Raw genomic sequence first — 11503 nt, 5'->3', positions numbered from 1 at the left:
TCTCGGTGGTTAAGCAGCAGTGCTTAAGGGAGGTAACCTCAACTACCAGGATGAAGGCATACTTTTCCGGCGTACTCAGAAGTTTTAAGCATCATTTTCATAGTTGTTAACATTGCCGCAGCTGGTTATTATGAGCTTCAATGTGCATGATGAAGCTCATAATGAACTGTAATGAACTGAGCTGTAAGAATACCTGTGAAATACCTCATAGGGAAGGAATTCTGCTTTTATCTAGGTTTATCAGACCGTTTGAAACATCTTCCCTACTTAACCATGGTGAACAGTGCTGGTAACCTGACGCTGTATTCAAAAGCTACCGCGGCTTTTCTCATAGGTGGAATGTGACCACGCCGTGCCTGCCGACGGGACAGAAGCCACCACTTCTCCAACAGCTGCACCCAGGAGGGCCGGTTCAGACGCGGTGTCCCGCCCGCAGGCCGCACTCAACCCAACCCGGGCGGGTTCGCCCCGTAGCACCGGAGCCGCGCACCCGCACACAGCGGTGGCCCCGGGACGCTCCGCACCAACCAGCGGCCAACTGCGGCACCGAGCGCCCCCTACCGAGCACCGCCTCAGGGCCCCGTGCCGTCCAGGTCACGTGACCCCGCTCAGATGGCGGGCGGGCTGAGGAGAACAAGCAACCGCTGCGCCCGCTGGATCACGTGGCCTGGGCTTCGCCCCACTCACGCCGCGCTGTGGCGTTTGGCCCTGGCCGTACGCCGTAGTGACGTCGCCACCGCATCCGTCGCCGGGCGCTGCTGGTGCGGGACTTCCGGTGCGGTACTTTAGTTCCGTTGCGGCGGCGGGGCAGGATGGTGAGACAGCGGTGCGGTGCTCGGGGCGGGCCGGGCGCTGGGAGAGCGGCCGTGTGGGGCAGGGGCAGGGGCTGGGCTGGCGGTGCCTGAGCGGGGCCGGGGGGTGCCAGGCCTCCTCAGGCATCGCCCGGCCGTTGGCTGGGGATTTTGCGGAGTCAGCGCCGGGCCCGTAGGCCGCTCCAGCGGCAGCGGCCGGGGGAGCGCGACCAGCTGCGCTGAGGCCGAGCAGGGCTGCGAGCCGGGCGGGTGCTGTGGGAGGCTCGCCTCGCTGCTCTAATAGGGAAGTGGGTTTGTAGGCATGGGTCTGCAGCGTCCCGGCAGCAGGGCCATCGATCGCGCCGCGGGTCCGGCCTTCTGCTAGAGGGGCAGCGGGGCTGGCCCGCTCTGCTCGCGGGAGATGCTGGGAGCTCTGTGGTACGCGTTGCTTCATGTTGCTCGTGAATTTACACTGGCAAGGAATGAGCTAAACCCACGATGCACCACGACAGTGCAGACAACACTGAGCGTGGCCTTCCTGTCTCAAAAGTCCACACTTCTCGTTATTTATTTTTGGCAATAAATTGAAATATATTAGTGATTTGTTTGGATAAGAGGAATCTAATTATTTCTTTACATGGACCTGTGCATGGATTTCACAATTCACAGTAGTATACTAATGTTGGCTGTTGTTTTGGTTTTTCTTAGGGTCAGAGTCAGAGTGGTGGACACGGTCCTGGTGGGGGTAAAAAGGATGACAAGGTAACTAAAACCACAACAAAGGCTTTTACTTACGGGATGAACTAAGTATGTCTTACTACAGAGAGTGGATGCAATAGGCTTTATTTTACAACCTACAACTGTTTTTTGATTTTGTACTCGGAACCACACAAAATTCTGCTCTTGCTGGTTTTGATGAAATGCCTTCTCTTTTCCAAGTGCGCAATGGAGAAAACGGGTTGCTGTTCAAAAATAGAAAAAGAGGTTAACTGTAAAGGAAATGTGAAGTTATTTGATGCTAGTAGTATATTTGTTAAAATAAACTACAAACCTGTGCGGGTTAGGAAAGATGAGTTGCCTTCAAGCTGTCAAGTCAGTAGGTTTGGTTTGAAAATGACATCACACCTTCATCTGCATAAGGTCTGGACTTGGTGTTGTGGACCAGTAGAGATCTTTCCAGTTTTGTTTGGAGATGGAAGTACAATGCACTTGAGAAGCTATGTCTGAGCTGACCGATTGAATGTGCTTTACCTGTGGGTTAAACTGCAGCAGAAACATTCAGATTCAGCATTTGCCTCATCCTTCTGCATCTGAGCTTTAGTTGTGATTTCCTTCAGGCTTCACCTTCTGTGTGCTGTATTCACTGAAAATTGGCAGAAATCTAAATTTGTTACTAAGTGTAAAATAAGCAGGAGAAGACGTTTTTGAACTTTGCTAAAGAATAAGAATATTTCTTTTGGGCTTCTTGTTGTGTATCATAAAGGAGACAGTTGTGTTATGTATCCATTCACTTCAGCTGAGCACTCTCATTCTGTGCACCTTACATCTGTATTTTTTATTGTTACCCAAACTGTTTTTTCATTAATTTTATCCTTATGAATAAGGATAAGAAGAAGAAATATGAACCTCCAGTTCCAACCAGAGTGGGGAAAAAGAAGAAGAAAACAAAGGGACCAGATGCTGCCAGCAAACTCCCCCTGGGTAAGTGTCCTGCCAGCCCCAGCAGTGCTGTGGACAGTGGCCTTTGAGAGGCGCAGAGCTGTCCTTTCCCCTTGAGCTGGCTGGGTGTTGTGTCACAAGTGGTGTAGCAGAAGAGAAAATGTAATCTTACTTTGTTCTTTTACATTAGTTAGATGTAAGTTAGTTATGCAAGATGCAGCCCAAGAATTCATGAGTGAGACAGAGAGAGAAATTTAAATGATGAGAAATGCAGGGGAAACATTATCTTTAAAGATCAGTTTTTTATGTAGGTTTACAGTGAGACAAGTAAAATAGTGGCTGCTGCTCACATAGAAGTTATTGGTAAAAAATAAAGCAGAGTTTCTGGTAATGAATTAGTGAGTAATTGGTAATATGTCAAACTTGATCTAAAATACTGTGATTCCACTTGAATTGCAGTGACTCCTCACACACAGTGCAGACTCAAATTGTTGAAATTGGAGAGAATTAAAGATTACCTCTTAATGGAGGAAGAATTTATCAGAAATCAAGAACAGATGAAACCTTTGGAAGAAAAACAAGAGGTGAGGCTTGAGTTAACTGTTATGTCTAATATTACAGTAAGTGCTCTAATGTGAAATACAAGCAATGGGAATAAAGTGCCATGAATATATAAATCAGTACAGACATACTGTATGTGTTACAGTTATTTGTTAAATCTCAATTACTGTCCAAAAACCAGAAGACTTTTTTTCTAATGGTGTAATGGTTTTAGTCCAAGTATTCGTTAGTACAGATAAGGCCATGGTGGTTTTCAGCTTGTTAGTGGTCTGCCCAGTTGCAGCAGAGACAGAAAGAATATTCTAGCTGTGCACATCCATATAGTAGTGTGTATAAAATAGGACAAAAACAGTAATGGATTTTGTTACTGGCCTCTGCTATTACACCTTCTAATGCAGAAGATCAACCACAGGAAAAAAACAGTTCTGTTCAGTGTAAACAGTTGAGCCAGTGTTGTACAAGAATGTTTTTGCCTGTGTGCTTGAGCTGTTTCTTGGGTTCTTTTTGGCAACAGGAAGAAAGATCAAAAGTGGATGATCTGAGAGGAACACCGATGTCCGTGGGTACCTTGGAAGAGATCATTGATGACAACCATGCTATCGTGTCCACATCGGTAGGCTCGGAACACTACGTTAGTATTCTGTCTTTTGTGGACAAAGATCTGTTGGAGCCAGGCTGCTCTGTATTGCTAAACCATAAGGTGAGCTGGTTTTATAAAAAGAAACAAGTTCTTGTGCAGTTTTTAACTGGCCTTTTTTTCTGAGAATCACAGGAGAGCTGATGCTGTTATTTCATGCATCTAAATAGATGGGCATTGGGATTAGGCTTTAGCCTGTATTAACAGCACTTGCTTGATTTGACAACTCTTATGCTTGAATTAGGTTCATGCTGTGATTGGAGTCCTGATGGATGACACAGACCCTTTAGTTACTGTGATGAAAGTGGAGAAGGCTCCTCAAGAAACATACGCTGACATTGGCGGCCTCGACAACCAGATTCAAGAAATCAAGGTACTCAGTTTTACTGATTTGCACTATTCAGCAAGCTGCTGATGTAGCTACTGTGCTGGGGGTTTGTAAGTGTCACCACAGGGCAACTGCTGCTCACACAGTGTTCTCTGTCTTGCTCTAGAACTTTTCTTCATTTGGTTTTGCTAGGAAGGCTCATAGGCTTAAGTCTCTAAGGTGGGAGCATACCCATCCACAACAGTACATACAGAAACCTTTCATTGGGGAATCTGTAGAGCCCTGAGCTTGTAAGGTCTCTGCAATAACTTTTGCAAAACTATTGTTTTGCAGCAAAGTTACTGATTGTTGCATGATGAACAGTTAAAGAAGTGCAGAGGTGTTTTGATTGTGTGGTGCCATGCAGTCTGAGGATTTAGTGGGTAGGGGCTTTGGGCTTGTTTTGTGTTTGCATTTGTTTGTTGGTGGATTGGGGGGCTTTGTGTTCGGTTGGGTTCTGGTGTTTGGTTTTGGGGATTTTTTTTGTTTGGTTTTTTTTTAGGGGGGAGCTGTTTTTGTTTCCCCTACAAGCAGGTCTGTCTGAACCCTCGTAAAGCTCAACCCTTGTGCTTTGATTTACGTGTTTTCAAAATCACTGATGAGATCTGCAGTGTCTGATAACTCATGATGGAAAACATCCTTTTATAAGGAGTCTTCCGTGAGCATTTGTAAGTCAAGGACTCCAAGGGTCTAGATTCAGTGCTGGAGGAGGGGGAACACTTACTGCTTCTCTTCCCCATGTCAGGTGGGAACAGTAGGAAGACTGTTCAGGTAGAGTAGTTGTGTGCCTTAGAACTGAGGCAGTAGAGAGACAGGCTTTTCAAGGTCTGTCTCAAAATCAGTTAAGTTCTTTTTTGCCGTCATTACTTTTATTAATGCTGTTGAGACTCCTACAGAACTGTGCAGAGCATTCACTCACTGTTTTTCTTGTGCTGCAGGAGTCTGTGGAGCTTCCTCTCACCCACCCTGAATACTATGAAGAGATGGGTATAAAGCCACCTAAGGGAGTCATTCTGTATGGCCCACCTGGCACAGGTATCTTTTTACAGTACAGTAACAGCTCTGCTGTGCTAACACAAGTGAAATAAATATACTTGGTTTAGTACTAAAGCAATGCCAAGTCTGTTACAGATTTCATGTGACTGTTTTGTTAAAGCGCCTCTTTCCCCCCCTCCCCAGCCTAACTACAATATCTTTTCCCATCCAAACCTAGGGAAAACTTTACTAGCCAAAGCAGTGGCCAACCAGACTTCAGCAACCTTCCTGCGAGTGGTTGGTTCAGAACTTATACAGAAATACTTGGGTGATGGTCCGAAGCTTGTGCGCGAGCTGTTCCGTGTGGCTGAAGAACACGCCCCGTCCATTGTCTTCATCGATGAAATAGATGCCATTGGCACAAAGAGGTACAGTATTCCAGCTCTGGCATCACACACAAGTGTTACCAGGGACAGTAAATGGTTTACTAGAAACATCTCTTTTGCAACCATATTGGTAGCTCTGCTACCTTCTTGTAATACTCTTTTTGATGTAAGTATTTTTAACAAGTGAGACTTCAAATATCTTCTCCAAAACTAAAATACATCACAACCTTTTAATTTTAAATAGGTATGACCAGAAACTTAGCCCCTATTCTCTAGCTACCTGTTAGCATCTCTAGGACAAAGTATCTTAGGCAGAAGGAGACCCTGTGTACAAGTTCATAGGGCATCCCCTAAGGGCATATCCAAATCCAGTTATCAGCTTCACTGGTTCAATTGTAAAGCAACATCCTACAGCTACAAGAATAGTTCAGCGTGTCTTTGTACCTTGATGTTACAGTATGATTCTGAAAAGGTGCTTTTTATTTTCTATGGTTAAATATTAAATGATAACCTATTATGGGTGTTAAAAAACCTCAACAAAACACCACACACACTGTTATACTGGTGTGTTTGTAGCAGTTTTGTAAAATATGTTCTTAAGTTTGCCAAGTGCTTTTTTTGACTCTGTTCTCTTATAGGTATGATTCAAATTCAGGTGGTGAGAGAGAGATCCAGCGTACCATGCTGGAGCTGCTGAACCAGCTGGATGGGTTTGACTCTCGGGGGGATGTTAAAGTTATCATGGCTACGAACAGAATAGAAACACTGGACCCAGCTTTAATTAGGCCAGGTAAGAGACTTCCTGCTGTGGGAAGTCATTGTTGGGGCAGGGTGTGCTGCAGCAGCAGCATTTCATTCCTGCCTGCAGCAGCTGGGGGAGGTGAGGCAGCACCATTCATGCCTCACGGCTCAGAACTTGGTCTAGGATTTTGACACCAGGAAGCCAGTCTGCTTCTCTTCTGACCTGGCCTGCTGCTGTCATTCAGGGGACAAGTAATGCCTTATTTTGGCACATGTATTACATGTTGAGCCAAGAGCTTGAAGAGGCACAAGTAGTATTTTTAAATTGCCACTAAAAATGTACAGGAACATAACACATCTGGGGTCTGTTCGATTGGAAAGTAGAAAGCAACACAAGAGATAAAAGGAATAAGCTAAGCCTCCCATTGGGATCTTCAAGTAAATCCACAGTATTGAAGAGATTGTGAAGATTCTCCTGAAGTAATAGAGGTAAGATAGAAAAGGTAATTTAAGCTGAAATTGTCAAAAATCTGCTCTGAGCACTCACTGGACTGCAGGGTTTATGCAAACCTCCGTAGTGTGGAGGTGCTGAGGTGTGTTTGTGGTTTTTAAAAGAAGTCTGGTTTTGTCACCACGCTCCTCCAAATCAAAGTCAGGAGAGCCCAGAGGAGATACTGTTACATCAGTATTGAAAGACAAGCTGAGATGATCTAAAACTTATTGGAAGGAAGCATCCTACACCTGTCAGCTATTTACATTCCAACCATCCTGTGAGCAATCAGGGCATGTCTAGCAACTGACAAGAGCTGCTGTTGTGTAGGATCTTCTGGGGTATTGTAAGTAGTGCCATCAACTCCTTAGGGAAGATGCTGTAAAACTGAAGAAAAGCAGGAGTGATCCAGAGATGGAAAATGTCTTTTAAAAGATTGCTCATTAAACTGGAACAATGGATACCAGAACATCCAAAGCCCCTGCTGACACACAGGAAACATCTGGCAGGAGCTTGCAGCACAACTCTTCAGGCAAAACCTGCTGTCATCAGTTGAGGGTTTGGGTTTTGTCTTTGGGTTTTTTGGTTTTAGGATGTTGGTTACACAGGAGAGGAAGCTGCCATGGTGTATGTGAATGTGGCAGAAAAACAAATTTGGGAGCTAAGTGTCATGTCAGAGTAGAATGAAATTGATTAAGCAAATACTTAAAGAATTTTGTAATCCTTTTCTATACTATGATGCGGTGGGGGGGAGGTTCATGTTTCCCAGGTGAGGAGTCTTACTTGCTTGCAGTGACACAGGCTTTTCCAGCAGTGTGGCATCTGTCAGCTTCCATGGCTTTCTGTTCATGGCCAGCAGTCTGATCTCACTTTCTATGCCAAGATATGATTGATTGATTGATTCATTCATTCATTGTGGTGGGAAAAAACAGGTGCTGTCAGCCTCACCTTGAGATATTCTTCCTGTGCTCATCCCAGTAGCTGTGTGCAGAAACCCTAAGACTGAGCTTTCCTTTTGCACAGGACGTATCGACAGGAAAATAGAGTTCCCCCTACCTGATGAGAAGACCAAGAAACGAATCTTTCAGATTCACACAAGCAGGATGACACTGGCAGATGATGTGACTCTGGATGAGCTGATTATGGCAAAAGATGATCTCAGTGGTGCAGATATTAAGGTCAGTATACATGACCATTGTTTATACTTCAAAACACAAACTGGACCTCATTTTTACTGCATTCAAAAATTTAACAGTTGAAACTGTTCTCTAATGACCTGTGGCTCCATCGCTGGGGGACAGTTGGCTGGCTTTAAAATACCTTTTATGAGTGCCATGCACTTGGCTTTACACAGGGGGAATTTATCAAACCTGTCATGATGATGTAGTTTCTATTGAGAACAGCACGTGTCTGTTAGCTGTTAAAATACGACATTTTAGAAGTAGTGAAGTGGAAATTAGAAGGGGAATGTGGAATCTTGCACAAAGATGCAAGATTTTTAGGTATTACTTAAAATTGCTTCTTATCCTCTGCATCTTAGAGATTCAGTTGCAAGCAGCTAAAAATACAGCTGTAGCTTAAGCAGGTTCAGACATAAGTAGTCTGCTTTTCTGAAGCAGCTGGGGCCCTTGCCAGAGGTACTACACATGACATTGCTCTCAGCTCACTGCAGACGGGTCATGCAGTCCACATTACCCAAGCTGGAGGTGCATGTCCTCACAGGAGAGAAGTAGCATGGTTATGAAGGTGCTTTTCTGTTACAGAAGCATTCTTGCCTGCAGTAGGACATGCTCTTCTGGCTTTATCCAATGTTCTATGTTTTAGTGCTACTGAACAGTATCGTACATCAGAATGAAAGTTTTGTAAATGCTCCTCCCTTCTGTTGGAGTCAGTCAGAGCAGCATGGAGGTGCTGCTGCCCTCTGAGGTAGGGCTTGCAGGGGCTGTGCAGGGATGGTGACTTATCTTGCTCTCTGTTGCAGGCCATTTGCACAGAAGCTGGACTGATGGCTCTGAGGGAACGGCGAATGAAAGTAACAAATGAAGACTTCAAGAAGTCTAAAGAGAATGTTCTCTACAAGAAGCAGGAGGGAACCCCTGAGGGACTGTATCTTTAAGTCACTTGCCTCATTGGGGCCTCCCAGGAACTCTTTCTGTTGATGACAGTTGATATCTATGATGTAAAACCAGTCTGGCTAATTGTCATTCTTGAAGACGTTAAATGCTGCTGGGGTTTTCAGTCAGTGTAACACTTTGCTACCAAAGCAGTTCAATTCAAATAAATGTTTTATTGGGAAACAAAGACCTGCTCTTTACAGGGCACTGGCTGTTGCTTTTGTAAGACTTATTAAATGCTGGTGTCATATGAGTGCTTGTGTTGGTGCTCCACACCACAGTGTACAGGCCCCACCTCTCAATCACTCTGAGGCACCAAGGTCTGTTACAACTGCTAATTGATGCTGCTGTTAAAGTTTTAATTACCATTCTGTATCTCTTCTTAGGGGGCAAGGAACTAGGCCTGCTGTCCTATGTCATATACATATAAATTAATGAAAAACATTCAAATATGCTTTAAAAGGACCAGCTTTTTTTACCACTTGTGCTTACAGGAAAGCAAGGTGGGCACTTATTTGTATTCTTAAAGATCTAAACACATTTGGGTAAGGCAGTATTACAGAGTTCATACATTTATTTTTTTCCCAACAGGATTATGGTTACAAGCATGCTTTCTTCACTAAGAGGTCTCCAGTAGGAACCAAGACAGTAGGAGGTTCTACAGGCTAGTACTGTCCCCAGCAAGATGTAGGTACTAACTAAGGCCAAGGTGCTGACCAACCCAAGTCTCAAGGTGCTCTGCAGGGAGAAGTTCAAAAATCACATACATGGTGTTCTGCAGCATAACCTTAAAATGAATTCTGGCCTTCTAAACAAACTCATGGCTGCAGCTCCATCCCCATAGGAGCTGGATTTCTATTTTGCTAGGTGGTGGCAATGCACACTGCTTATAAAGTACTTTGTGTAGTGCACTTTTGTTAAATTCCAAGTAATTAATTTCCAGCTGTTGACTCTTAAGGTTTATGTAAAGTTCCATACACAGAAGACAGCCAACCAATGTGCAATCTTTGTTCTGGAAACTTGCTGTGGAGCAAATGCTGGCCATTAAGACACCAAGAGTTGCACACGCATCAATCCCTTTGGTAACTGCCAGTGCTGCAGCAACAATGGCAGCACCAAGGCCAAGAGATTTGGGGTTTCTATGTAAAAATCATGTGGTTCATTGTGAAAAATAGACCCTACAGTGAATGGAGTCTTGAATCTGGATGACAGGAACCCTGAAATAGAGTTGTTTTTCATCTGGAGATGGATAGAAAAACAACAAGCAGAGTTTTATTACCCATTCTTACAAGCCTTAGGAGATCTGTCTCCTTGGAAAGGTCACAGCTAGCCATGTTTTAGCACTTTCTAATCATGGCTGTTGATCTCATCATCGCTGGAGGGGCTGGAGAGCTCAGACGTGTGGCAAGCAAGGCTTTTTATTTGGGTCATGGCTGGTAATGCTGGCTGGAAGAAACAACTACAAAGCACTTGGTTCAACTGAAGGAGCTGCAGTGTATTAAGTTAAACCAAGAACTGGGTCCTGGTATGCTGTCTGCCACACCAGTAACTGAGGAAGAAACAGATTGGAAAATTAAGATCTTACCTTTTAGAACAGAATTTAACTTCTGCCATTTTCTCCAACATTTTTGAACTTGAGTCACAAAGATCAAGACAAAGATCAGAAGTGAGTGGACAGTGAGGTCACTTATTCCTATAAGGGCAGCAAAAGCCACTGGAGTTTCAATTACAAGACAAGACTGGCTCCAGGAAGGGAGTAGCCTCCAAGTACCCTAAGCGAAGGGGCAGCACCAGCGCTGCAGTTTGAAGCTGTGCAAAAGGAAGGGCTGAGGAGGGGATGTACAGATAAGTGAAACCAGAGTCATTCCTGCCTCCATCACTTCAATTTCCACAGTGCAGTTCAGCAGCGTGCTGCTAGATGATCTCACCTTGGCTACCTGTCCCCCTAAAGGTTGGACCAGATGATCTTCCAACGTTTCTTGCAACCTGAGCTGCTCTGATTCCACACCTTAGAAGAGAAACACAAGCAGGAGCACAACTGAGCTTCCCCCGTCTCCATGTCCCTTCTAGGTCTTTACAGGAAATGGCATTCCACTTTGATGGGAGAGGAAACCACACACACAATTTGTGATGTTCAGAGCACAGAGGGACTCCCACCTCCAGTTCAGGGGCTCTCAATTCCTGAAAGAAGCACAGATTTAAAAAATACATAATTTTTTTTTAAATGCAGGCTAATTGATTACTTCTGTAGCAAAACCAGCATCACTTGCTGCCACAGCAGTGTTACACGGCTCTCAGGAAGTGCTGTAATGCCATTTAGAATTGCACATCTTGCCTGTAATGTTTTAAAATCATTTTAGAAATAAATAAATGAAGCGCAGCCTCAACTAAGATGTGCTGTATCTTGTATTGTGGTGCTACAGGGAAACCTGACCCACAGGTTGGTATGGTTTTGTCAAGCCATAGTTTTCCATGTAGTCAAATCTCACCAGCAGGATGATCCCAATGGCCTTAGCGCTGTTGGTGACAGATTTCTTCTGAAAAGCCTCTGAAACAGTTCTGGCTATTCAGTGGCTGGAGGTACCCTCTTTTCAGATGAGATCCAGTTTCTGAGTATTTGGGTCTCAAGAGCATGGATGTTCAACAGCCTGGTACATATTTCAGCACAGTCAGTCTTATAAAACAAATATGTAAGTGTCACAGTTCAACCATATCTTTAAATTTACTGTTATTTCATATTACTTCTCTAGTAGCTTGCCTAAAGACTCTTGGAATAGAAACC

General features: G+C 44.4%; 1 protein-coding gene across 1 annotated transcript; it reads left to right on the top strand.

Moving 5' to 3' along the window:
- The first annotated feature begins 672 nt into the window (after nucleotides 1-672).
- Nucleotides 673-8908, top strand: PSMC1 (proteasome 26S subunit, ATPase 1). Its single transcript, XM_034061837.1, has 11 exons — nucleotides 673-815; nucleotides 1500-1553; nucleotides 2396-2492; nucleotides 2910-3034; nucleotides 3526-3711; nucleotides 3893-4021; nucleotides 4954-5050; nucleotides 5229-5418; nucleotides 6015-6166; nucleotides 7631-7785; nucleotides 8589-8908. Exons 1-11 carry the CDS (start codon nucleotides 813-815, stop codon nucleotides 8721-8723), a joined length of 1323 nt encoding a protein of 440 aa, XP_033917728.1. The 5' UTR covers nucleotides 673-812; the 3' UTR covers nucleotides 8724-8908.
- Nucleotides 8909-11503: the final 2595 nt, after the last annotated feature.

This window comes from Melopsittacus undulatus, chromosome 4 (genome assembly GCF_012275295.1).
Source record: "Melopsittacus undulatus isolate bMelUnd1 chromosome 4, bMelUnd1.mat.Z, whole genome shotgun sequence".
NCBI lineage: Eukaryota > Metazoa > Chordata > Aves > Psittaciformes > Psittaculidae > Melopsittacus > Melopsittacus undulatus.
This window is presented reverse-complemented; position numbering and strand designations above follow the sequence as displayed.

Excerpts from the sequence above, each read along its gene's own strand:
- PSMC1 (XM_034061837.1), top strand. Across the intron at positions 2,493-2,909 it reads TGCCAGCAAACTCCCCCTGG|TGACTCCTCACACACAGTGC; the intron begins GTAAGTGTCCTG and ends CTTGAATTGCAG. Across the intron at positions 6,167-7,630 it reads CCCAGCTTTAATTAGGCCAG|GACGTATCGACAGGAAAATA; the intron begins GTAAGAGACTTC and ends CCTTTTGCACAG.